The sequence below is a fragment of the Cimex lectularius genome, unplaced genomic scaffold (assembly GCF_000648675.2).
Source record: "Cimex lectularius strain Harlan isolate CLEC.00 unplaced genomic scaffold, Clec_2.1 scaffold98, whole genome shotgun sequence".
In the NCBI taxonomy this organism is placed as follows: domain Eukaryota; kingdom Metazoa; phylum Arthropoda; class Insecta; order Hemiptera; family Cimicidae; genus Cimex; species Cimex lectularius.
This window is the reverse complement of record NW_019392897.1, coordinates 1296089-1323418: the sequence shown is the minus strand read 5'-3', so window position 1 is coordinate 1323418 and position 27330 is coordinate 1296089. Positions and strand designations below refer to the sequence as shown.

The 27330-nt window shown below is 35.3% G+C and overlaps 1 protein-coding gene and 1 long non-coding RNA gene across 2 annotated transcripts; one reads left to right on the top strand and one right to left on the bottom strand.

Moving 5' to 3' along the window:
* Nucleotides 1-208: 208 nt before the first annotated feature.
* LOC106664373 lies at nt 209-2647 on the bottom strand. The gene is made up of 3 exons (XR_001340164.2): nt 2270-2647; nt 643-797; nt 209-553 (listed from the first exon to the last, which is right to left on the bottom strand). It is a non-coding gene; the product is annotated as an uncharacterized LOC106664373 (long non-coding RNA).
* Nucleotides 2648-19784: 17137 nt separating this feature from the next.
* On the top strand, nt 19785-26757 carry LOC106664372. Its single transcript, XM_014390053.2, has 2 exons — nt 19785-20214; nt 26123-26757. The coding sequence occupies exons 1-2, from the start codon at nt 19870-19872 to the stop codon at nt 26645-26647; spliced, it is 870 nt and encodes a 289-aa protein (XP_014245539.1). The 5' UTR covers nt 19785-19869; the 3' UTR covers nt 26648-26757.
* The last annotated feature ends 573 nt before the right edge of the window (nt 26758-27330 follow it).

The window sequence follows — 27330 nt, the reverse complement described above, 5'->3', positions numbered from 1 at the left end:
AAAGTAAATGTTTATTTATTTATATATTATTATTTTTTATTATTTTTAAATTTACAGATATTTTGGTCTGTAAGTTCACGAATCAGCCGTTTGACAAGATAGTGTTTTTCCACATGCGGTAATAAACAATTGTTTACTTTTATCTATTATATTCACATCTGACTTTTATAAATGATTTTGTGTACTGCTAGCAAGAAATTATTGTAAATATTAAAAATGATTTTGTTTATTATAGCAATTGAAGTTTTGACACAAGTGCAGATTTCATCATTGACAAAATTGAACGACAATCCCAAGTGTTCAGAGTTTATGGTCGTTGTTTACAACAATCACAAGAGACCCGAGTGCACCGGAACGCTAATAACACCCAAGTTCGTCCTCACTTACTGCAAAACACCGCAGACGTGGTCGAATTGGAAACTGGTGTTAGATGTATACAGCAACCCTTATAGCCAGGAAAGGAACGTGAAGTCTGTCGCATTCCATATGCTTAAATTTAACTACGTGGATACAATAGAAGCGGACTATCCATTCCTCAGAGATGACCCGCAGCCTGTAAAAGTCGTGAGTCTTAAAAAAACGATATTTCGCAAATCCTGGGAAGAAATTCAATTAAACATCGAACGGTGTTATTTGATTTACCTTGAACAAGATGAGTATTCCGGCGACTTCTACTTCAGGTGGATTAACGTTAACGAAACGTCGAAATCCTACGCCACCTATTTCACCCATAACATAATATGTCTAGACATCCATGCTCAACCTTATGAGCCGAGTCTCACGGGCGCACCACTTTTCTGCAACAATTATTATTTTGCTACATTGATCGAATCGTCTGTGAAAAAAGCAAACTATACATTCTGGCTTATTGACAACCAGTTAAATTTGTTTAATTACAACGTTGAAAATGGTTCTGGCAATTCAGCGATCAATTTAAAAAGCGAAGGGACACAATTTGAAACAACAGTTCTTCTTATCCTGATAGCTTATTTTGTGATAACCAAATATAAACCTTTTGACTATTAAATTATATATATATTCTGATAAACAAACCACCTTTTTGTGTGCATATTTTCGGATTTAAAAATAATATATCAAAATTTTAAAGGAAGTAATAACTGGAAAATGAAATGCTCTTAATGATAAGATCATAACAGTCAGGAAGTTTTACCTAGGAAGGAAAAATAAAAATAAATATGTGGTGTTTAGTGACCGTTAGTCAATGAATATTCGGAGATCGTGAGAAGTGGTCTGGTGTGATGTAGGTTTTAGAAAAACATTTTCTTTATGCGTTTCGATCTTTATTGAGATCATCTTCAGGTCTCAAAGTGTTTGTTTTCCGTGTAGATGTGCCATTCTTGAGTGGCACTCTCCACACGACAGACAAGAATGACACATCTCACGGAAAACAAACACTTTGAGCCCTGAAGATGATCTCAATAAAGCTCGAAACACGCACGGTAAAGAAAATGCTTTCTAAAACCTACGTCTCACTAGACCGCATCTTATTATCTCCGAATAATAAAAATAAATTTTAAACATTTTCATGCATTAAACAGATTTTTCATGCATTATTGAAAACATTTTAAAAAACAAATTAATTCGACAAGTTGGCTCTGGAAAGTATGAAACAGAACTGATTTTCTTTATTTTTAATCTAAAGAGTGTAAAATGATTAGTGACACTCTATAAATGTAAGCAATAAGTAATTAATGCTGTTTATGTCAACTATTAATCTTTATACCTACTTATAATGAAAATAAACAAATAAATACAAATGTCCGGTTCTTTTTGTCTTTGAGAGTATTTAAATAAATGCTAATAAATAACAATTTTTTCTCATTTCTAGTCCGATAGGAAACGTCTTAACTTCTAAAGTTTCAGATAAAGAGAATAATGAAAAAATGAATTATAGATAATCAAAAATAAAGGGAACACGTAAAATGGAACAAAGAAATAATTAGTAATAACATACTGATAAAACAACAAGTATTTTATTTTTGTGAATTTTTAGAAATAAATAATGAAAATAAATACAAAAGTAGCCAAGCTAGTTCGTCCCAAACTTCTAGTTAGACAGGAATTGCTTTATTTAAATATAAAAATATTGCACATTAATAATACATGTCTCCACATACAGACAACATGTATGTATTTTAAAAGTATATGTAAATGTGAAATGATACATGTAATCTAGAAATTTAATTTCAATAAAAAATGTGTTTAATTTGAAACGAATTATTATAAAAACTCATATTGTTAAACTTACGGCTTTTAGTGGCAGTGAGTGTAGTTTGCTTCGATTTTGCCCACGAGGACAATTGTGAAGATGTCCGATCCGTTTTCTGGCTTATTACACTTGGCATCATGTTCGACCAAACCGCCTTTTTTTTTAGTAAGTTAGGACGAAATTGGTTGTTATTAGCGTTCCGGTGCACTCGGATCTCTTCTGATTGTTATAAACAAATATCATAAATTCCAAACACTTAGTAATGTAGTTCAATTTTGTCAAAGATAAAACGTCAGAGTCTACAATGATTGAATGATTTTTTTAAACATCTAGACGTTGTTTTTAGGTCAGGTGATAAATAATAAAATTGCATAAATAGTAAAAAGTATAAAATTGATCAACAAATTGGTCATGTTATTCTGCTGTTTTATTTTCTAGGCATGTGAATGAAGTTCTTCGATTAGAACAAAAAACAGTTAACTTTTTTGTATTATATATATATATATATATATATATAATATGTAAGCGTGTCTCTTCTGTTTTGGGCCCAACCCTGAATTCGGAGAACCGAAAACAAGGTCCCAGAGGTTTTCTTATCATCGGGCCTGACTACATTAATTTAATTTAATGATCAGGCACCTTTTTTTGATATACAAAATTCCAATATTCAATTCAAACCAAAATAAATACGAGACCAAAATATTAATTAAATTTAAATCTTTTATTACAATTTATTTTAAAAAAAGATTACAATTTCTTTTATTTATTATTATTTTTAATTTAAAGAATCTTTTATTCTATAATAAAACCTATTTCAGAATCTACAAGCATTAATTTTAAAATCGACGTTAATTCTCGTTTTATAAAGAAAAGTAAAAGTAAAGGTAATTATTATTATTGTTATTATTATTAATTTTTGACCACCAATTAGAAAACACAATTAATATTTTAACATAACTTTTAAAATCAAATGTTATCTCTTATAGTTTTCTTTATAAAAATATATTTTTTGTTACAACCCTTTTTTAAATTAAACTACAATATTATTTTTAGTTTTTTGACGTCAAAATATAAAATTTACTCACTTGAATTGTGTGCACACCAAATTTTCTTAATTACAAATAACCAGCTCTTAACCCACGGAGGACAGAAAGGGAATTGTTTTTTTGACTGAAAAAAATAGCCCTTTCCTAGCCCCTACTCTCACTGTCAGATGTTTGTGGAGGGGCATGGCGGTACATTCAAATCGAAACGTGACATACACACACACACACACACACACACACACACACACACACACACACACACACACACACACACATATATATATATATATATTGTTCGTAGCGATCATGAAAAGGTCTGACAGGAGCTCTTAAGACCGCGGGGAAGGGGATGAGGGAAAAGAGCCGGCCATTGCTGGAATTCTCCTTGTTTAGGATTGTTGGTTGATGGTTAGGGTTGAGTTAGGAGGTCACGTAGCCCCTGTCTTTTTGGAGGTGTGGAGGGTTGGACATTGAAGATGGCCTTGACTTAGTGGATTTGGATAGTGTAAAAGGATCTTGGAGTGGAAGCTCTGGAATCGTGTTCGTCACGAATGGGATATCTAGGTCTTTGTGGACGGTTTCGCTAGTGACGTAGAAGGGAGCGTTGAGGATGTGACGGAGGATTTTGATTGAAAGGTTTGGATTTTTTGGATGTAATTTGGCATGGCTGAACCCCACAGCATGTGTAAGTCCAAACCGGTCTAATTTGTAATAGTGTCTTGTACGTGGTTAGTTTGTTGTCTGTATTCATTGTGGGTTTGGGTCCAGACAAGCGTCTGAGTTGACCGTATGTATCTTCGTTTCATTTCTTGTCTTATGTATGTGATCTATGTAAGTCTGCTGTCGGTAGAACGAAGTAGAATCCGAGGTAGCGGATTTGATTGATAGAGGACGTTACTGTATATGTGACAGGTACTTGTTCTAAGTGTGAACATCACGTGCCGGCTCTTTTCATGTTAGGTTACATGGTATGTCAGCGGTATAAACTGTGCATAGGATTGGTCTTAGGACACTCCCTTGGGGAACGCCGAACTTGATGGGCTTGATGTCTGCAAATGCAGAGCCAATTCCCACCTTAACCAGCGATCCGAGAGAAAGGACTTCAGGATGAGATAGTAAATATGGGGAAGAATAGACCGTAGTGCCACACTATGTCAAATGCTTCTGTAACATCTAGAAAAACTGCTAAGCAGTAAAAAAAATTGTCTGATTTTTTAATTTATTTGGGGCATGGGTGAAGCACGCGGTCCTGAATTGGAACCCAACATTCAAATGGGCTTTTTTTAAGCCGGGACCCCGGGGGTTAATATAAATACGCATATGAAAGGAACTGGTAAAGGTCGTACTCATTGTGGTAGCTGTGTGGTGAGTTGGTAGCTGGTACCTGGAGTGGTAGCTGGTATAGTTATTGAAAATTGACGAAACAATTCCAGAAGGAGGAAAAGACAATTCCAGAGGCGAGGGTGGGAATCGAACCCACGAACGCAGGGTCTACAAGCCTAGAATCCTGGTAACCATTTGGCAACTGCGATTACCTTGTGAATGTAGCCAAACTGAAAATACGCTTTTTTATCATGCATTGTAAATAGTAATAAGATATATGTAGCTACATCGAAAGGAAGAATTTCTTTTTTAGTTATGCTTTCTGTTCTGAAAATCCACGAACACTCACGTGCAGTCTGACATTATAGATTTCATTTTCCATGAAAGTTAGGACAGGGGGATCAAGTTGTACCATCATTGAGCATGTTACATCTTAGATTTTCATACCTACATATGTTTTTTTGGGTGTGTGTTATTAAATTTAATTTTTTTGCTCTTTTAGCAAAATTGTAGAGATGTTAAAAGCTATTTTGTTAATTTTATCATCGGAGATCGTGACTTTGGCAAATGAATTGGTTTCAACATGGCCAATAACGGATGATTTTACTGTGTACTCGGAGTTTATGATAGTCGTTTACAATCACTCGAACCCCGAGTGCACCGGAACGCTAATAAGATCCAAGTTAGTTCTCACTTACTGCCGTTTACCGACAAAATGGACAAAATGGACAACATGGAAACTGGTGTTAGGTGTGTACGGCAACCCTTATAGTCAAATAAGGGGCCTGAAGGGGTTCACAAGGCACACGTTCGATTTTGACATTGTGGAAAGCATCGAAGCTGCGGACCCGTTCCACACAACTGACCCGCTGCCTGTGAAAATCGTGAGTCTTAAACTACTGGATTTTCGGCATTCCTGGACTCAAACCGTATCAAACATTTCGCAGTGTTATTTAATTTACCTGAAACGAAATCTGCATACCGGGAAATTTTTCTTCAATTGTTCCCGTGCTATCTCATATATAGAACACTGCACTTATTTATACAACTATAGTCAAGTTTGTTTATCGTTCCCAGACCCATTTCCTTATGAACAGAGTCTGATGGGTGCACCGCTTTTCTGTAACAAATATTTATTTGCCGTACTGAACGGACTCCATGGGCAAAAAAGTCGGTATACCTTCTGGATTATTGACGACAAGTTAGATTTGTTCGATTACGATTATATGATTAGTTTGGGAGATTCTGTAGAGGATACGAAAAGTGAAGGCGCACGTTTTGGAATAAAACTTCTACTTTTCCTAACAGCCCTAAATTTGTGGCTACGAAATATAGAATTTTAGAAAAATATTACTTGCGTTCTTATTACAAAAACGAAAGTTAAAAAATGTCACTTAGGACTTGGCGAAGCCAGTGACGCTTCAATTGTTAAAGAAGATCCGGATGAAAGGTTTCTGACATGAAATTTGACAAGGCTTGTTAATGACCAAAGTGTTAGGGACCAAAAAATTGGTTTCAACCTCTGATTACATAGAGACTGATCATTGTCCATAAACGATGGCCTATGCTACATCATATTTAATAGGCATTGAACAGAGTACAGTAAGAAAGAAGAACGACAGCATTTTATTCTGAAATTGTATATTTGATTATTAAAAAAATCTGGGCGGTTAAAAGACTTAGAGGTTGAATTCCAATCCGGGCGCTTTTGCTTTTTAGTTTATCTACCGATTCACCCAATCTAATGTCATAATCGTAATCGAACAAATCTAAATTATTGTCTATAAGCCAGAAAAAATAATAATTTTTTGCCTCGTAAATTTCCGAAAGAGTGGCGAAAAGGAAATCTGAGCAGAAAAGCGGCGCACCCCGAACGCAATGTTTACAAGCATCAGAATTTATAAACGATACACATACAAGGTTCCGGGTAGAGAGTGAAGCTTGCTGAGGGCAGAAACCCAAATATTTGAAAACTTGGATCGACTCGAAGAAGAAATCGTGGCTGTAGCGATTTTTTGTAAGGTTAATCATAGAACATTGCGTGATATTTAAGACGAATTGAGCCCAGGAATTTTGAAAATCTATCTTATTAAGACTCGCGACTTTTACCGGAAGAGGGTCGTCTCTTTGGAACGGGAAGTCCGCTTCGATTACATCTACGATGTCGTCATTTAATATGTGCAATGAGATCGACTTCACATTCCTTTTCTGGCTAAATGGGTAGCTGTACAGACCTAACACCAGCTTCCAATTGTACATAGTTGACGATTTGCGGCAAAAAGTGAGGACTAACTTAAGTGTTATTAGAGTACCGGTGCACACGGGTTTCCGAACTTCATAAATATTTGTCATAAAGTCTGTATACATGGGATATTCTTCTAAACTTTTCGTTGGTAGAAACTGGGATGAAACCTGGGTCAATGCCACGATATCCGATGCTAAAATTAAAAAGAATATGTTTAACATATCTTCGTTTTTACAAACAAAACATAACTTTTAACATGTGTAAAAAAACCTATATATAAAAATCAGATGGCCATTATAGATGAGTTAAAAATTAAGAAGAAAACCCAATTTCTACTGTGTGAGAAAGAAACGTCTTATCAGACTACTGACATTGTTTAGGAAAAACACCAAAACCTTTTAACGAATATTTTTGGGAAGTCACTGGGTAGTTTTACGAACTTTCACAGTTACAAATCAGATATCAATAAGTTTATTTAACCTTAAAATTACGATCCAATACAGGCCAATATGATGAGATTTGGTATTTCCTAAGCACTGTAGTCTTTTTCCTTATTGTGTTTAGTCCTTTAGTTCAGTTCAACTGACTTGACATCTTTCAAGAAAGAGAAGAACCATTTACGTTTTAGTGGTCAATTGACTAAGTTACTTATTTCAATTAATTATTCTTTTTTTGTAAGGTCTTGGTTGAGATAAAAAAGTCAGTGTCACGAGCGGGATTCGAACTCACGACCTTCGGCTAAATACGCCGCTGCTCTACCACTTGAGCTATCGTGACTTCGATCCTCTCGGACACCAACTCTCCATCTCAACCTACAAACGTTCGAATTTGAACGTTAAAAATGGCAAAAAGAGGGAAAATTCGAAAGGTGAGGTTAGATGGGAATTTAGTGTCCGAGTGAATCGAAGTCACGATGATACGATAGCTTATTTAGCCGAAGGTCGTGGGTTCGAATCCCGTTAGTGACATTGACTTTTTTATCTTAACCAAGACCTTACATAAAAAGAATAAAGAGAAAAACGTTCTGTCCTTGCAGCAATTGTTTTCCAGGTTCATGTTGGTACCTCAGGTTATGTCTTCATTGAGCGGTCTCTTCGGTTTCATAGAACCTTCTATTTTTCATAACTTGAATATATCCATGTTGTCTAGGTGTTTTCTCTGATGCCAATGACCTATCTCGAGCCGTATCCGACCCCTCAAATCCAGACTATTTGAAGTAATGTTTGTCAGTTGCAAGGGTTCTTTTACATGGACACTCTATTTTGACCATTGTTTTATTTTATAGAAGTTGTTATACCAATTGTAGGTTCTGGCCCTATAAATGGTCTTGCAGATCATTCTCTGACCAATGTCCTAAAATTACTTTCTATCCTGGCTCCATGTTCTTCTTAGGTTGTTATAATTTCCCGTGTTTTTGAGGTGTCTGATGCATACACTGACTATTTTGGATTGACGTGCAATGAATGATTTTAGGGTGAATTGGCTATCTGATGACGATTTTTATCATCACCACTTTTAAGATTTTCTATGCCACTGGAATGAATAGGGTGTATTTCAGCTTGAAAATGTGTACCTATCTTATAAATTTGATTGCTCATATTTTGGGTTTACACAGAATATATATATATCTGTGGTTTGGGTCTATTGGCTGTGTGGTCCTTAAATTAATCCAACATTGTATTGTACTCATTATATCTCGTGGTCCGATTGACCCAATAACTTCTTTGAATTAATTAATCTTTTTATGTAAGATATCGGTTGAAATGAAAAATAGTAAAAAGGAGAGAAAATTCGAAAGGTTGAGATGGGCAGCTGGTGTCCGAGTGGATCGAAGTCACGATAGCTCAAGTGGTTAGAGCAGCGGCGTATTTAGCCGAAGGTCGTGGGTTCGAATCCCGCTCGTGACACTAGATTTTTCATTTCAACCAATACCTTACATAAAAGATTAATTAACTGTATTATACGTTCAAATTAAGTGGTAGAAAAATCCAAGATACCGTGATAAAATAAAAATAAATCATTGGTTTGGGATTACTGGGTATGTGGTCCTTCAATTAATCCAATACTGTTTGTACAGTTGCCAAGCTTGTAGCTCTATATTTGGCCTTCTCAGAGCAAAAATTCTCGTCTTATGCTCAACCAGAGTTTAACCAATGTTGGTTGATAACAGAATAACGCCAGAATATACATTGTTCGACTCCCTCACTGATTTTCGTTCATTCTATGGTATACCATATAGAAATGTACCATATAATGTATTTGAATTTCTTCTGAATTCTTCTTCTCCTTTGTAGCTTGTTGATGATGTACATTAGAAAGTGGGCGGTTTTGTTCACCAAGCACTGCAACCTTCTAGGTTATAGTTCCTAGTTTATTAGTTCAGTGCAATCGACTCGATCCTTCCCTTTATAAGTACTGGGCCATTGACTGTCTGGCTACAATTCCTTTCCCCGGGTTTTCCTTGTATCCAAGGAGGTTGAGCGGGTGCTTCACATTCGAAAATAATATTGGCTTTCTTTCTTTTTTCTTCCTCCTCATTGCATAACCTAGAAAGCGGTAGTCATTGAATATGCCCATGTTGTGTAAATGTTTTCTCAGATGCTAGTGGCCGCTACATAGTCCTGTCATTCCTCTGAGTTTAGTCCGATCTAATTGTAGCAGTCTAATTTTCCAGTCTTGGAGAGGGTTGTTTGAGGATAAGCTTACAGTGTAACATCTATAGATTCTCCTTTTGCTTTTTTGATCCATTGAATGATGAAGGATTTTATGTTTGGTTTTTGCAATTCCAAGTATTTATGGTCTTATTTTTCGTTATATTCTGTTAAAACTTTCTGGGGTTTCTCACAGATAACGAAGTCTGTACGAGTTTTTTCTAGCTTCGTCTTGGACAGTGCTTCCAATAGTTTGTTTCTAAGACTGCTGATGGTGTAGTCATTGCTTTTGAGATTTGGCAGTCTCTACACGTTGCCTAATTTTTGTGTGTCTTGTTTTTGTCCATACAGGAAAAACCAACAAACATACTGATTTGTCTGACACTACACTACCAAAAAAGGATCTTATTCGATTTCCTTCCTATCGAACAAACTTCTGGATCAAAATATACATTTTGGATGTAAAGTAAAGTAATTTCTGTCATCGAGTAGGGCTCCACGTTAAACTTCTAGAACGAGGGATCAGATTATTTGAGATAAAATAAAAGAAAAATTACTACCCATGTATGAGGTGTTAAATAATTTTATCTATAAGACAATTTGATATATGTATAGACATAAAAACAAACAAAGTAACATGTAAGCACATTTTTAATCTTAATTCTAATTATATGAAAGAAGAATGTTACTTCATAAATTCAATGACGATTTAACAAAAAGGGAATAGAGATTATTCATATAAAATTAACACACCTTCTCCGCACGGATTTGACCTCAAGAATCCCACCCTATTCCCAAGGGAAACACATCCGTTTCCCCTCGGATCACTAGAGATTCGAAATAAAAGGTTTTTCCGTCCTATAATTGATTTGTCCTCGAGCCTCCCAGACCGGGTACGGAGTTAGGAGTTGCGGCAGAAAGGGATGAAGCTAAGAAGACGAGCGGGGGTTCCGTTTTGGTACGAAGGGGTGATTGGTTCTAGGTTCAGGTGTGAGGGGTTGTGGCCCAATCAATAAAGGCAGCCCCTATACCTCTTTCTGCGATATCCTCCCAATCGTCGGTTTTTCTGTGTAAAAGAAGTTTCCCTTCATAAAAATTAATGGTGTGAACAGCAGGGTTTGCCAAGTTGTCACAACCTATCGATGAAATCTTATTCAATAAACGTCGAGTTAAAAATTGAAAAAAAGATGTTTTTTTTAATCAACGATGACCTGTTAAAACGGTTTGATTTATTAAATAATCATCAAATATTTGATGGTTAGGATGGTTAGGGGATTATCGGACAAATTCAGCCTCATCAACATTTCTCAAAAACTTACGATGATTTCTTGGGAAAAACACTTTTACAACTATTAGCAAGTTAATTCTGAAAATTGACAGTAATATTATAAATGTATACAGTCTGCCACTCATTGTTTACATTTTCCTCATTCGATCATATCTTGAAAGTAACTTGAAAGTTTTTGGCAAGATCAAGGTTTTCTTAGATATTGGAATTCATTTGGATAGAATTCGGGTTAGAAGACAAATTTTCTGAATCATCCGCATAGAGTATAGACCGTAATGATGGTGTCGGGAAGTATAGGAATGTCAGTAGTGTAAATGGAACCCAGGACGAGACCAAGAATGCTACCTTGTGAGACGCCGTGTATCGTTCTAATATCTAAGTACTTGATGCCTCATGTTACCCAAACAGCTGTAAGTTCAGATAATAACAAGTGGGGGAAGCAATTACATTTATAGATGGCTGGGTGTCAGATTATTAAAGTACACATCCATTATCTAGCCTGCTAACCTATCTATTTTTAACTTACAGCTTAGGTGGAGCTAAGCGGGGTCGAACAGCTGACCTCCTACGTGCAAAGCAGGTGCTCTCCCAGCTGAGCAATAGCCCCATCAAGATTACCGTATCACTTATATCTGATGATATCACTTTTTAGCAACATCAACCAGAAATATTGGTAGGCCTGAGTGGACTTGAACCACTGACCTCGAGCAAGGTGGCTACAGAGTGGCAGTGAGAGGCAACCGTGTTAAATCTGTTGTTGTACTCTTGAGATGTACGAATCGATGTGGACGATTGTTCGAGATATTCTTTTCCAAATTGCTAACGTGTTATTCAGGCATGGAATGCTAGCTCCCTCTTCAGACTTCGTTTGAAGTTCAAAAGTTACTCCTACGGAGTATAATGGTTTAGCCAGAAATAAACAAATTAATTCGTTGGTGCAGTTCGTTAAAACACCTAAGTTCTATAAACAAGGAATATGAGAAGGTGGAAAAGTTATTCGGAGGCTTTCGAAATATCTTTCGTGCTCTGGCTCCAACATAACCAGGTTTACCGAGTGTTTTGGATATGACATTTTTATGGCCGCTTGGTTGTCTTACGGGGGTTTATGCAAATGCGGCTTTTTTGACGGTTTTTTCAATACCCAGTGTCCTGGGACCAAAGATATTAGCCAGGTTTTAGATTCATTCATCGACTATTGTTGATGTGACGTTGTATTGCCCAGGTTTCGCAAATTTTGGGTGAATTCACTGATTGTTTTAGAGACGACTTTACGTGAGTACTTTTATCGTTATTTGACAGTCTGCTCTTATCAGGATTTTATGTCAGTGCACTCTTTTACGATTGTGCCTTTCCTGACGATAGAACTCTGGGAGCGAGGTTGCTACAACAAGGAAGCGTACTTGGACCAATACTTTACCTTCTACACCGTGCTGCACCATATCATACTCTGATCCAGATTCCGCGAATTTTTCAGAAGAACTCCAGGCACAATTTTTAATTCACTAGTGTATTCCTATCTAGAGAGTATCGATATTTCAACATATCGATACTTTAAAGCATCGATGCCATTCTTTCCATAAGGAATCCCTAATCGCATTGTCCCGCCATAGAAGAGCCTTTCTATTTTCCTGAAATGGCTAACTAATACATCAAGACCTAGAAAAGTAGAATCAGCACGATTTCACTACTTCTTAGTAAATTTATTGGTAAACAATTCCAGGGGACAAGAGGATTGAATCACGGCTCGCCTGATTTGCTTTCCCTTTGTTCCGTTTTCTTTCAAAACGGGACCGGTGAAAGGATAAATTATTCCGGAATAATATTTTCCCTCGTTAACTCAATCGTAATTTGTAAATCTTCGTGAGAAATGCTATTTTATTATTAAGGTAGAAATATTTTTAAAAAAAGAATGAAAAAACGTGCTAGGAATAAATGTTAGCTGCATATTATTACACCGTTGCCCATTTATTCTTTGCATGTGAAGATTTCGAGGATCAATTTTACACCATAAATAAAATTAATGAGAAGAATGCAAGTAATAAACTTTAGTCTTATGGCCATAAATGGTTGCAGCCTGGGCTGAGGTCCCACTGTATGTGCCCAAGCCCGAAAAAGTAAATAATTAAAAGACTTTTATTACCTAAAGATTCATTATTGATAATTAAGCTTTGCATCGTGTTAAATTTAATTCATTGGCATGAATACGGGTTCAGATATAATTGATACTGCTTTATTTACTATTTTTATAAAAGGGTCTGATGATGTTATGACATGAATCCTTAAATATCATTGAAAGGAAGAACCAAAAAGAAAAATTTTATACGACTTCGTAAAACATGCTTTCAGTTTTCTTAGTTTCCTCCTCACAGTCGCTGGTGTGCCAAATAGAAACTAGTTAAATGAATAAACAATGCAATTGTTTCGTAAAAACCCCCACGTCCGATTAAGTTTGGTGAAGCAATTTAAGTTGAAAAGCTTTAAAATTAGATAACGTCAAGCGAAAACTCATAAAGGCTGAATTTCAAAAGGTCCAAGAAGCTGAATCATCGCCAATTTAAGGCATTACTTCAACATTTGTATGAGTATTACGACATTTACTTTAAAGAGGATGACTAACTCAACCGCGGATTTAAAAAACATTTTATGATTTTTGGTGTTAAATGAAAGCCATTTATGATGGCAAAAATAAAAACAAGGTTTATTGATGAAATTTGGAATTTTAGAGTTATTCAACTGGTTAATAGTGTAATGAATTGAATATGCGTCTCACAACAGAACAATTTTGTGCATTCCAGAGCCAAAAAAAGTTATAAAACTAGTCAAGACTTTTTGCATGTCGAGTAGTTGACCTTGGCCCAATTGAAAACAAAGTTTCATCATTTCTGAAAAAATAACGTATTTATATACAATGACAGGCAAACAATTCCACCCGATTGATTTTTTCATTTCCTCAATGAAAGAAAATTCTGCCCTTAATTTGTCTCATGGTTTTTATCAAATATTTGTTTATACTATGTTTTACATTGGGAATATCAATTAGAAGTATACACCCATAATCCTTAATCCAGAAAGGATTTTTCAATGTTTTTTTTTACGAAATTTAAAATGTTCCCTCAGTCTTATTTGAATCCTGAAGCAATAAACTGTTTAGTTTTCATCTTTGTTTTCTTAATTTCAATTTTTAAACTTAAAAATGCCACTTAGTGCTGAGGATGTTTCGCGTGGTGTGAACCTTGTTGATTGAAAATTGCCAAATTGAAATGTTAATTAAAAACCTAAAACAAAATTTACCTGTCCGTCTCTTTTTATTTTTTAAAATTTGTTTTATTATTTTTCATTTTCTTTAGCAATTTACATTTTTTTAAAACTTTTTTATGCAAATTCTTAATTATTAACTTAATAAGTTAAAAAACGTCTTTGATTAATATATAAAATATATATAAATCAAGTTATATGACAAGGGGATGAAATTTTTTGCCTGTTTGTGTATTTAAATCATTTAAATAAGATAATTCTCAGTCCAATGCCCAAAAGAAATACATATCAACAATATCAGATATATCCCTTTTCTGTAATTTTTACAAATTTTTTTATTAGAAATTTACAACTGTAAAATTAACTTATTACAATTAATTAAGGTTTCTGGTTGAGATAAAAACGTCAATGGCACGAGCGGGATTCGAACCCACGATCTTCGGCTAGATACGCTGCTGCTCTACCATTTGAGCTATCGTGACCTCGATCCACTCGGACATCAACTTGCCATCTCAACCCCACCTTTTGATTTTTCCCTCCTTGTTGCCATTTTTCAATGGACCACGAAATTAGTGAATATGAAATTAACTATAATATGATGAACTATAATGATTTGTCTAGTCTAGTTCGGAGAAGTCACTCAGTAGTGACACTGCGATGGATGTCCAGGTACTTACTTGTCACTCGCTATCATTTCGGATAAGAACTCATGGCTATCAGCGTTCCTGAAGCTACGACTACCTGGTTGGGATAACCTATGAGCGAAGAGTGGAACTTTTTATATCGGAAACGTAAGGGATGTTGAGGTGGTGAAGGTTCATTAGAGACAGAAAATTGGGGTTGCTAGGTGAGCACAGAGTTGGGTGCTTTGGCTTAACTCCATATTTACATACAGTTAGTCCATGTCAGTTTGAATAGTCTTTTGTTATTGAAGCGTAATTTTGATCAACTGTCCATGATTCTATCAAATTCTTTTTGCATTAGTCTATCATGAGGAGATGAGTTGTTTCTCGATGTATAGTCCTCAGTAGCAAACACCTATGTACAGGAATACAGGAGGAAGGATTGCTCACCGTAGTTTACTTTTATCCCACACTTTTTAGCCACGGGTCAAAGTATGGTGAGGTACGGCACGAACAACGACAGGATTGCAATATCGTCTAAAAATGCGAACAGGAAAGTATTGAGATGATTATGGATGTCAGCAGTATATTAAGTAAACGATAGGACCAAAGATAGTACCTTGAGGGACTCTTGTTCGGACTGGATTGTTAGGTCAGTCAGAAGAACCGTACGTTACCCAGAAATAACGATCAGCAAGGTCCTTATAAAAGCGACCGATAGACAGGGATTAAATGGATGGAATCAATTTTTGGATAAAGACGTCGGGCGGATAAAGGGGATTACGCCAGATTCACGATTTTCGAGATGTTGATAATTGAGGCAAATATCCATAGAATTAGGAAGTACTTATATAACAAGTAGGTATGCAAGAGAACATTTTTGCATTTAGTGGGGGATGTTTACTATGATTTAGTCTAACAGGGAGATTTTTTATAAGGAAGTTTGCTGATAGTTCATTTGACATGGGATGGTCCTTGGCGATAAAGTTCAAGTGATAGACTTCAGCATCGTTGGTATTTTGTGCTTCGAGTACATTAAGAGTTTTAAGAATAGAGAAGCTTTCTCATCGCCTGTTTTTGCCCATGATCCTTCGTCTTGTCTGAGGTTAAGTGAAGTATGTCAGTTCCGTGGAGAGCCTGTTGTGATTTGGCTAGATCTTTAATATTTTTTTCTTCAAAATGACATATATTATCCAGTGCTATTATTACCTAGTGTTAGTCCGTTTTCAGATATCGGTTAAGGATATAAGCAGGTCAAAGCAGCACTAACCCTCCACTGACTGACCAGGATGATTAGAAATGAAAATTTTTTCACCTAAATTAACTGCATATTTATTTTTGTAATATACCATTATGACATTTCAACTAATTCATTGTTTGACAAATTATTGCAATTTATTTTTGAATTTTAGAAACCAACGTAAATCATGTCATAACTAAACAAATAGTACAACCCATTAATGTTTCAAGATTTTTATTGGTCAGGTTATGTACCTCTTGACTATTGTTTGCATAATTTTATTATCACTGGAATCATTAGAAGAAAATACAATTTGTAAATATGTTAGTGCATACGTAAAAAATCGGTGTATACAACATAACTGTCAAAAATAAATAAATAAAATGCAACGAACGTCTCATTCCATACCTACAAAACTGTCCTTCTTTTCTCCCTAAAAATAGATTTTTCTGCATTAGGGTCATTCATTTTTATCAGAGAAAATTATCTTGTAAACCCAAACGCAGTGATAAGAATCATTTAAATCCTTCTCCGAGTTACGACATAATTAAATGCGCAGTTGGCACTGTATATTTTTAGGAATACTTAAACCTAAAACCGGCTCTCGTATTTCTCAACTCAACCCCCATGGTATGTGTCGAGAAATGCATTATTTTCCGACGGATGAAAAATTAGCACGAGATTATAAAATAAAAATAATACAAAAAATGAAATATGAGAATTCTTTCTACTCTAAGTCACTGATGCCAGTTGCATTATCATACTTTATAATGACAAATGATAAATCGCTTAATTTATTGCTCGTTTTACTACTTTTAACTTTTTTTGCTATTTCATGGACATAAGAAAGGGCTTTGCTTCCTTTTATAGTTTATTCTTTATACCGTCACCCTTGATTTGTATATTTAAAAAAAAATGAATTAGCATTTTTATCTAAATTCAAAACGGTCATGCCAAAAGAATAGTTAGAATAGTGTAAGTTGTTTGTGAATTATTGTTATTCATGTTGTTAATTTTGGTTTGGGAAGAAATTTCTCCGATCATCATCAGTTTCATGAATTACACATTTTGCCAAAAAAATATCACTGTCTTTCTCACGGGTAAACCTCTTTTACAATATTGTTAAAAATAATTTATATTATTGGTTTTTACATGGTGATTAATTTAAAATAATGCAATCGTGGATGAAGAGTAAAGAAAACAACAAATATAGAGTCATAGATATGTAACCTATCCCGTCCTTAACTCTAACCCGACCTAATGTTGGCACAGCGTCATCACTGTAAGGTACGTATCGGGTTCGAATCCAGCGGCCCTGCATTCGAACCCGATATTCTTATGAAAAGCTTCTTTTCAAAAACACCGATATTCCGAGGATTGTACGTAGTTTCCGATAATTTTTGTATGTCTGTTCTAGATGTGTTTGCCTCTCAGACGGGTTAGGTATTTCGCCTTCTTCTGTGGTGGATTTCTTTCGATACCTCACCCTGCTTGAGCTCTTTTCTTGCAATAATACTGAATGGACTGTTTTTCTAACAAAGTAGAACTTTTGCAATATGTCATTACGAAAATGGTCAAAAATATAGGTGTTGGTTGAGAATAAACCTGATATACATCACTAAATATTAAAATTTTGACAATTTACTCAAAAATCGTAAAAATTGTTACAATATTTGAACTTTGGTCTGCAAATCTCGCTGTTTTGTGCTGTCAGACCGTTTCGGCTTTACTCTGCCTTTATTGACGTTTTATCTTGTGCTTCACCTTGCTAATAACCACAATTTTCCATAAATACTATTTCATACATTATAGGTACACAATTAATATTTAGAAAATACTACTAATATTTGAAAACTCAATTTTTGGGTATAAATAATACATGATAAGTACGCAATGGTTATTTAGGAAACATTTTGTTGAATTTTATATGTAAATGTGTGTTTCTTAGTAACCTTGTTTCATAATTTATTGAAGTCTTGAGGAGCGGTTATGAATGAGGGAGTTTAGAACGCTTTTTTTCATTTTATGAAACGTTTCGACCTTTATTCGATTCATCTTCAGGGCCTGGGTGAATTACTTAAATATATGTTGATTGGAAAAAATACAATACAGATGTAAATATAAATTTTGACCCAAGTATTTCATACTAACATAAAGTGTGGTGCTATTCTTGGTTTGGGAAGAAATTTCTCCGATCATCATCAGTTTCATGAATTACACATTTTGCCAAAAAAATATCACTGTCTTTCTCACGGGTAAACCTCTTTTACAATATTGTTAAAAATAATTTATATTATCTATTTCCGTAAGTTGAATGAATCATTCAAAAACAGAAGAATACAAATTCAAGTTTCACAAACAATTTCACAAATAGCAATATGACACTACAATTAGGTAGTTTAGAAAAACACCTTTTTTATTTTTTTGCCGTCTTTTCGACCGTATCATGTTCAGGGCATAAAGTGTGGTGCTATTCTTTTGGTGTCACATGCCACTTCATGTTCTGAAGATGGCCGTAATAAAGGTCGAAATTTCGGCAAAAAATGAAAAAGATGTTTTTCTAAACTACCTCACTTTTTACCGCTCTTGACAACTTCAACAAATTAATTTATATGTAAAATTAACTAATATTTGAATATTCAATTTGTAGGTTTAAATAATAGTTACAATTGCCATAAAAAATCAACGAAGAATTTAGAATATATCGATTTTTGAATGAATTCGAAAGTTTTAATCATTCATACCATAGTCAAAAAAATAGCTGATACAACAATAAAACCTGACGTGAATCACTGAATGTAAAACGTTTAGGTAACTTGCCATCTTCAGTGGTGGATTTCTGTCTATCTCTTAACCTGCTTATTTATTGCTTTCTTGCCATAAATACATTTTTTCAGCAGGAAGATGTTTAAGAAAAAAAATCAATGAATAAAGGGCATATTCTGTGAGTTTCGTATGTATCTTCTTAGCTGGCAATGAATTAGAAACGGTTGGTCATCGTAGGAACAAAAAGTATTCGCAATTATTAAATATTTTAAATATAAAAATTATTTCAATTAATTAATTTTTAAGTAAGGTATTGGTATTTGTATATTTGTAGGATGTGGAAAAAAACATGCATTTATTTGTAAAATTCAAACAATGTTTATAAATCCCACGCCCTGAAGATGATCTCAATAAAGATCGAAACAATTAATTAAGGTTTTTAGTTGAGATGAAAAAAAGCCAGTGCCTCGAGCGGGATTCGAACCCACGCCCTTCGACTAAATACACCGTTGCTCTACCACTTGAGTTATCGTGACTTCGATCCACTCGGTCATCAACTTCCCATCTCAGCCCACCTTTCGAATTTTCCCTCCTTTTTGCCATTTTTCAGGTAGAGCAGCGGCGTATTTAGCCGAAGGTCGTGGGTTCGAATCCCACTCGTGACACTGGCTTTTTTATTTCAACCAATACCTTACATATAGAAAAATATTTAAACTGAGAAGTCTGATCTGAAAGGTTAATTAATTAAAAGAAGTTTTTGGATCAATCGGACCACGAAATCTAATGGATAAAAATTATTTTAAATTTTACAAGTGTACAAACTAAGCTTAGCATGGAAAATAATAAACTTCGCGAAATAAAAACTAGCCATCGATCAGAAATAAAAAAGAGAGGAAATTGCTTCAGTCAGATTAGAGATCCGTCATCGCAAAAGCTTTGTTCCCACGGCGTGTGGCTTGGCGAGCCTGGTCTGAAGTTGTGCGTCATATCTGACGCCATGGGAACGTAACGACACGTCATTGCTCGAGGTGGCTCGGCCTTCCCCGTGTATTGTCGGTAAACACTCCGACATCAAGGGCTTGGGGCTCGCCTGATGACACGCCTCAGTACGGCTCGAGCACCCGTTCCCACGGTCTGATGTGGTTTGCTTCCTTTGTACCGGTTCGGTCTAGAACGATTTCAGCGCGTCATCTTGGATAAATATGGAATGGTCAAATAAAGTCATTATGGAGTTTTTGGATTTGTACGAGGGGGAACCTTCCATCTGGAATCTGCATCATGCGGACCACAAGGATAGGAACAATATATATGAAGCTTGGAAGCGAATCCAAGGTAGCATCAGTGTTGACTGTTCTCTAAAAGAGCTGAAAAAGAAGAAAGAAGCTTTGATGGCGACTTACAGGAAGTTGGCGTTAAAAGTAAAAAAAAGTTCCAAAAATCACACTAGAACTGAAGAAGCGTTCAAGCCAAAATGGTTTGCCTACGAGAAAATGGAATCATTTTTGCACAGTATCTATGAACCAAGGAAAACAAAAATGCCTGATAAGGTAAAGCTTTTTTTCATTTAATTTAAACCTCTTTCTCTTTAAATTAGACTTTTTCCCTTTTAATTTAAAGATTATTTAGCTATAGCTGGATTCGGTCTTGTATGATGTAGGTTTGGAAAAACATTTTCTTTATCGTGCCAACGTCTCTATCTTTATTGAGATCATCTTCGGGGACTGGGATTTATAAACATTGTTTAAATTATACAAGTGCATGTAAGATGTTAAAATCAATTTTTGTACAATGATATAAAAAATATAGAAATTTTAGGTTTAATCGAAGTATTTGTACTCACTCAAAGTATATTTCTGTGTAGATGTGTCACGGTTGTGCGTCGTGTTGAGTGTATAGTGAGATATTAATGTTTTTTTTTATTTACATATATTTTTGATTTGGAGGGAGCGGGGAAGGAAGTATGAATAGAAATTCATTTTTCTATGAAGAGTTAGGTTGTTCGAGCTGAAAGTGATCTACAATGGAAAAAAGGGTAATGGTTTGTTGTTCGGGCCTAGTTTAGCCTTTCAGGATTAAGATGTGATGTTTGTTGATCGACCTGCCGATAATCTATGTAAGGTTCCAATCTTCGTAGAGGTCATTAGACGGATGAAAAAAAAAGACTAAACGCTGGGTTCACCGAGCTTTCGGCACTTTATAGTGCCATCATCGGGGCCTATTTTATTACAAATTCAAATAAATACAAAACAACATACAATTAACAATTAGTGTAATACAATTGTATATGTACTTTCCCAAGGATGAAGAAACGATTAATATGAAAAACTATTGTACAAGTGTATAAATAAGTGCGCTATGGAGCACATGGCCAGCATAATACATTTTGACGGTGAAACAGACATCTATATAAAATTATAAGAAATTACTATCATAATATTTATATTTGACATTGTAACCAATAATTTATAGTAAAGTCAAAAAATACCTTGCTAAAAATCCATATTTCAATTTCTTTTATGTTCTGTCTAGAAATATAATATTTACAAAAATTACTTTTTTATGTATATTTAAACTAAATTACAGCTATTTACAGAATTATGTACAAAGGATTAAAAAAACTCAGGATTATTATAGACGGGATTATTAGGGAAATGAGAGATACATTTTTGGGGATTTAGACTATTGCTGTTTGATGTGTGGAGTGTAATGATCGTTTTATATATTGTATTGTTTTGTGTGTTATATGTATGTTATTGATACTGAATTTGATTTATGATATTAGCGAGGCTGCGGCATGTGTCTGTTCTGTAATTGATGTTTATTCCTGTTTAGGTGAGTACAAATACATTGATTAATCATAAAAAATTTATATTTTGTACATCATTGTATAAATTCATTTTCACGTCTTACATTTGTACAATTTAAACAATGTTTATAAATCCCAGAACCTGAAGGTGATCTCAATAAAGATCGAAACGTTGGCACACAAAATGTTTTTCTTAACCTACATCTCACAAGACCGCATCTCACGATCTCTATATAATAATTAATTAACGGTCACTAAATACTACACATTTTAGTTTTAACTTTTTTCATGGATATGACATATTCCTGGTGGTCAAATCATATTTTTTTGCTTGAATGCGTACCAAGAATACCTGAGTACAGTAAGTTTATCCTGTTTACTTTTTACAGCTAAGCCGTCGCGTAAAACCAACTCGATTTGGTTTCTTGGATTTTCAAAAATTTCACAAGAAGCTGTTGAAAAAGTCTACATAAATGAAGGGAAATAAAGAGTATTAAATCTTTTCAGAAGATAGCTCTTATTTACAGAATTTTTGTTTTCAATGATCCATATTTCGAGCATTAAACATTCCCCAGCAGGAGAATGAGAACCTGTGTCTCTCTACATCAATTGTGAAGGAACCCGACGATCTACCGCCCAATGATAACCTGGTTATTAATGCCGCCCAATTTTGAACGTGGGAAAAACGTGAATTTACATAAAGTGGGACCGACAAACAGCTGAGGTCATCGCCGGCCCTCTGCATTTTTCCTTCTTTTTCTCTTCTTTCGCGCGTATTTTGTTTTAAAGTGCAGCCTTTTAAGCGTCTCGGTCCGATTACTCTCGTTTGTACCTCAAGTTGTCAAATACAGAATAGAAACAAAACATGCAATACATATGTATACATCACCACAAACATAGATGTCTGGTAACATTCACTCACCCAGAGTACTTGACATTCCTCGGGACTGGGCTGAACCCACTCCATTCTCGCTAATAACTTACTTTTACTCTGCAGACATCAACACTCACTCCACAGTTTTCGATATTTCTCGGAGCAGGGAAAAAATGTGAATTATAACACAACTAAATATTATCCTAATAAATACTGTAAGAAAATAATTTTAAATTAGTGATTAATTTGCATATCAAATATTATTTATGTACATGTTTACAATAGGAGGTGAGTCATAATCTATTATTTATTGATGCATTTATCTCCATGTTTAATCTTACATTTTTTATTTAAAATTTGTCAAACTAATCTAATTCCCTCTCTTTTTTGAAACTTGTAACACTGTTGTATTTAAATTGAAATTGAAATCGAGTTTTGTTTCATTTAGATGGTTCTTAAATTCAGAAAATTTGTTCGACTTAGGCAAGTGTTTAACTCTCGTTTTATCGGTAAGCCCGCTTGTCTTCAGTGAACAACTAGCTCCTCGAAATCCCTATCGTAGAGTATGCTAGTGAACATAATTCGTATAAAATATCAATTTATTTAAACTTCCTGCCACAGAAGTTAATTTTGTATTAATAATACTTTTTTCGCTTATCCGGCCAGGCGGTACCTTAGGGAGACTTGTACTAAAATTTTGGTCCTTCAAAAGAGCTTTTTATACCTAACGCCTTCCTGAATTTCCTACCTGTCTGAAGGTGCGGCTTGACGAAAGTAAGTTTTTTTTTGTATTTGTGTTAAATTGGATTCCTAAATGGGTCTCCCCTTGCTATTATACCCTTTATAAATAATGGAAAGGACACTAGCCCGGGTTAATCTATCTTGTGCATGCTCTTATTAATAATTACTTATATACAATGATAGTAAATAAATAGTAAATAAATGTGTGGTGTTTAGTGACCGTAAGCCAATGATTATTTGGAGATCGTGAGGTGCGGTCTGCTGGGACGTAGGTTTTAGAAAAACATTTTCTTTTTTCTAGTAATAAATATGCATTAACGTAAACGATTTAAACCGAACTGTGCACATTACACTAAATACATTGGTACATTACATTATCAAGTCGGTCCACCCTTGATTGGCTGAGCGATTTAAATAAGTTGAATCGTCTGAAACAAGGTCTTTCTTCTTTTCACTTCTGGTGGCCATTTTTTTGAGAATAAAGCCTTTAGTTTTATCCGCTCCTTCTGTGGCAAAGTGCACGAGAATAATCTTTGCCTTACATCATCCTCTGTTTTGCACACTGAGCACAACTGGCTCTTTTAAACTTGTAGAGGCGCGTTGCGAAATTCCCGTGACTGATAGCAATTATATTGTATAAAAATCGGGAAGTACTCAGTTCGCTTTTGCCCTCTCTTCAATTATAGGGAAGTTTTTAAAAGTCAGCCTTCACTTATCGCTATTTTCCTATCTGATTGGCTACCTTTCTTTTATAAATTTTTTTCATACAGATCACGCATTGTTTTTTTCGGAGCACTTCTAGATCTTGTCTCTCAACGTGTGGTAAGTTTGGTTTTTCCTTCATTGGTTTGCCTAAGTGATACGTCGCACTGAAGGACAATATCGATGGGTTGGGCATAACCAATAACTTGTAAGGAGTGCGTGGATGTTGTCCTGTATTCGTTGTACATCTCAGTATGGCTATTCTTTGGCTCTGTTCAAGGATGTTTCTGGTATTGCTTTTTATTTTTCTCGCCCACGTCGCACTTACTTAGGTAGCAATGGGTAGGCTTTTATACGTCGATAGGGCTTGTGGGCTAAATTTCTATTTATTTTCTGCTTTTCTACTCCATTCGGAGAATATATTTCTATCCCGTGACATATTACCTTTACGCTCGGTTTAATACTCTCTGTATTTTTATTTCAGGTGGACTAGTGAGCTTACTTTTTACCATTGGTGTGTGATATCAGGGGAGATTTTTAACTTGACCTATTTACACCATTTTACTATTTCTGCGAGTTCCCCTTTGGAATCAGCCTCTATGAGGGTTACCAGGTCTTCGATAAGCAGCTAATTCAATATCCCATTCTTCAATTTTTCCTATAAGACTGTTTAAGACGACATTCCAGAAAAAATACCCAAAACTGACGAAACTGCCTTCTGTTATTTTTCATTGGCTTATTTACTATTCTGCTACCCTGTTTTCAAAGTAACTAGAAACGACTCAAAAGATTATTAGCAATACATCTCTTACCAAAGCAACCAAGGTAACACGTCACTTGTGATGAGATACCCAGCAAAGGAGCCACGAAATAAGGTACTTCTCCTGTTTTAAGGAAGAAGGACGTTAATTCACTGAGGTTAATTCTCCAAGATCCAGGAATTGATACACCATCTACTCCAGTGACTAACATACCTAAAGTAGTATAAAATGTTGCTGATGATGTCCTTCTCCTCTGAAGTTAAGCAAAAGGACTCATGCTAGAGTAATGTTACTCACTTCCTCTGTCTCTAACACCATTGGTTTTCTAAAAACACGAAAAACAAATGCCATTATAGCAAAACATTTTCAACAACACGCCCTGCACGAGATAACCGGTACCCGAAAAAAGTTTCATACTCATAGATACCAGGATATGGCATCATCATGTGTGACTCAAGGTAAAAGCTGCGTCCCCAACGAAGATGGTAACATTTTCTCAGATGAAGGCAGCTTCCTGTCAGGTTGTAGTTTTAGTTGACCCTTCCGTAGTTTAAAGAACTGAGATGAATTGTTCAAAACTCCTCCATCGCTTATCCGGCTTTGGCAATATCTACATATGTGAAACGATAGTGGGCAACTACAAGAACTAGAAGTACCACTAAGGCCGGCGCTACGCTAGACGGAATGCGACGGAAATTTCCGCTGCACAAGCTTACATTCAAAACACATAGCCAGCGCCAGAACGACCGGAAATTTACGTCGCAATGTCTCCGTCGAGCTCCGTTGATGCACCAGCGTCCATGTTCCGCTGCGTTTCGTCTAAAAAGAGCAAAACAGTGCAAAGTAGTTGGGGTGCGCCACACTGACGGCGGACTAGCCTAGAACGGAAGAGGTAGGCAGACGGACTGCAAACTGCATGTGAAGCTGATCTAGGACGGACTTGGACCAATTTATTGTGGAAGTTCAGAACAAGCTCTGTCTGTGGAATTTTAGAGACGCTCGTCAAATGAAGCTATAGTCATCCCACAGTACTGGAAGAACTTGACAGAGCCGAAGTTCCCCATACTGTCAGTGTAGTTGGCCAAGTGCTACCCTTTTCATATTCAATAGATGAATCCAATGTTCTCTCTTTCTCTTTTCCATTGCCTTGTAAATACACAAAATGAAAAGTTCTTTCATTGTACACGATACACTGGGTCACGTTATCAACTGCATATCCAAACAGTTTGAGCGGACTTTTCATCGCGAAATTTCCGTCACGAAAACTTCCGTCTAGTGTGGCACCGGCCTAAAGGTCCCCAACAAATGTTGAATCTTTCCTTACATGAATACATATTCATTGGGCACTGTATGATGATGCATTTGCCCCCCCAAACAGTTAGGAAAGTTCCAAAGATTTTCGTGTTGTTCTGTATGTTCAACTCGTCTTCACTTTTAAGCAACTGTAAAAAACAGGGTTATTAATGTTATTATTCTATGCACATATAGGTAATTTAAAAATAATGTTTTTACATCATACATCTAAAATTTGACCTGTTTTAAAAAGGTTGGCTATTATGCTTTGTTTTCAGGGACCAGAAAATGAACGGGATGATCCACCCACTAATGAACACCCAACACCTGATTCAGTAGAATCTTCTGACATAAACACTGCATCCCACGATGAAGAAACTCATATCACTGCAGGAACGGAAGCAGCTGCAATTGATCAAGGGGGACTTCCATCAAGCAGAAAAAGAAAAGCCGATATGACAGGAAACGTTGAGAAGCGCAAGGACGAGGATTCTTTGTTTGAACACGTTGCTAATAAATCAAAACCAGCAAACGATGAATGCTCTTTATTTTGTGATCTATTATGTTTGAAATTGAAAGCGCTAGATGACGACACTCGCGAAATAGCAATGCACGAAATCAACAATTTGATGTTTAATTTCAAAATACCCAAGCTTCGTCAGTCCTACTGGTCATATACTCACAACTATCGACAACCTCGACGTGCTAATCCAGTTGAATCATCGGTCGATGGGTCTGATGATAATTCTGTTTCGTCGCATACCTCGCATGGGCATAATCCTCCAGCTGCAAGTACACCGTAATATGGTCTCATTGACAACAAAATTGAACTGCCGTTTTAAAAACGCAGCCCAACATTTTCACACATTCAATGCTGTTTAAAAAATTATTGTTGATATTTTTAAAATTAAGTTCATTTAGTGAAAATGTAAATAATGAAACGATATTAGTATGTTGTACATTAAACATGAACATTTTTGTAAGCATGTTTATTTTTTGTATTCAGTACGTACCTTTACTTCTTCTTAAAGTTTTTGATGCTCCGACACACTTCATCTAGTCATCTGGACATGATTAGTTTTTGAGAATTTAAATAATTAGGACAAACTGGCATAGTCCCGAGCCTAATTATGTTTTAGATTAAAAATATCTAATCAATGATGACTACCTTTTACGACTTTTATTTAGCGTTAGCACATTTAATGATATAATAATAATGCTTTATTAATACGAAATGTTTACAAAACAAAAATATATGTCATAACATAAAATAACAGCATGGATAAAAACCGTCTGCCGGAGGTTGAAGCCACAACCATCAAAAATATATAAATAAAAATAAAATAATAATAATACAATAATACTAATTTAAAAAGGAAAAGGACTATTGATCATAATTGAATTCCCTAATTAGATCATGACTATACGATCAAGCCTGTCGTGCGAATCTGATCAATTGCAAACTGTTCCTGCCATTAAGGAATTC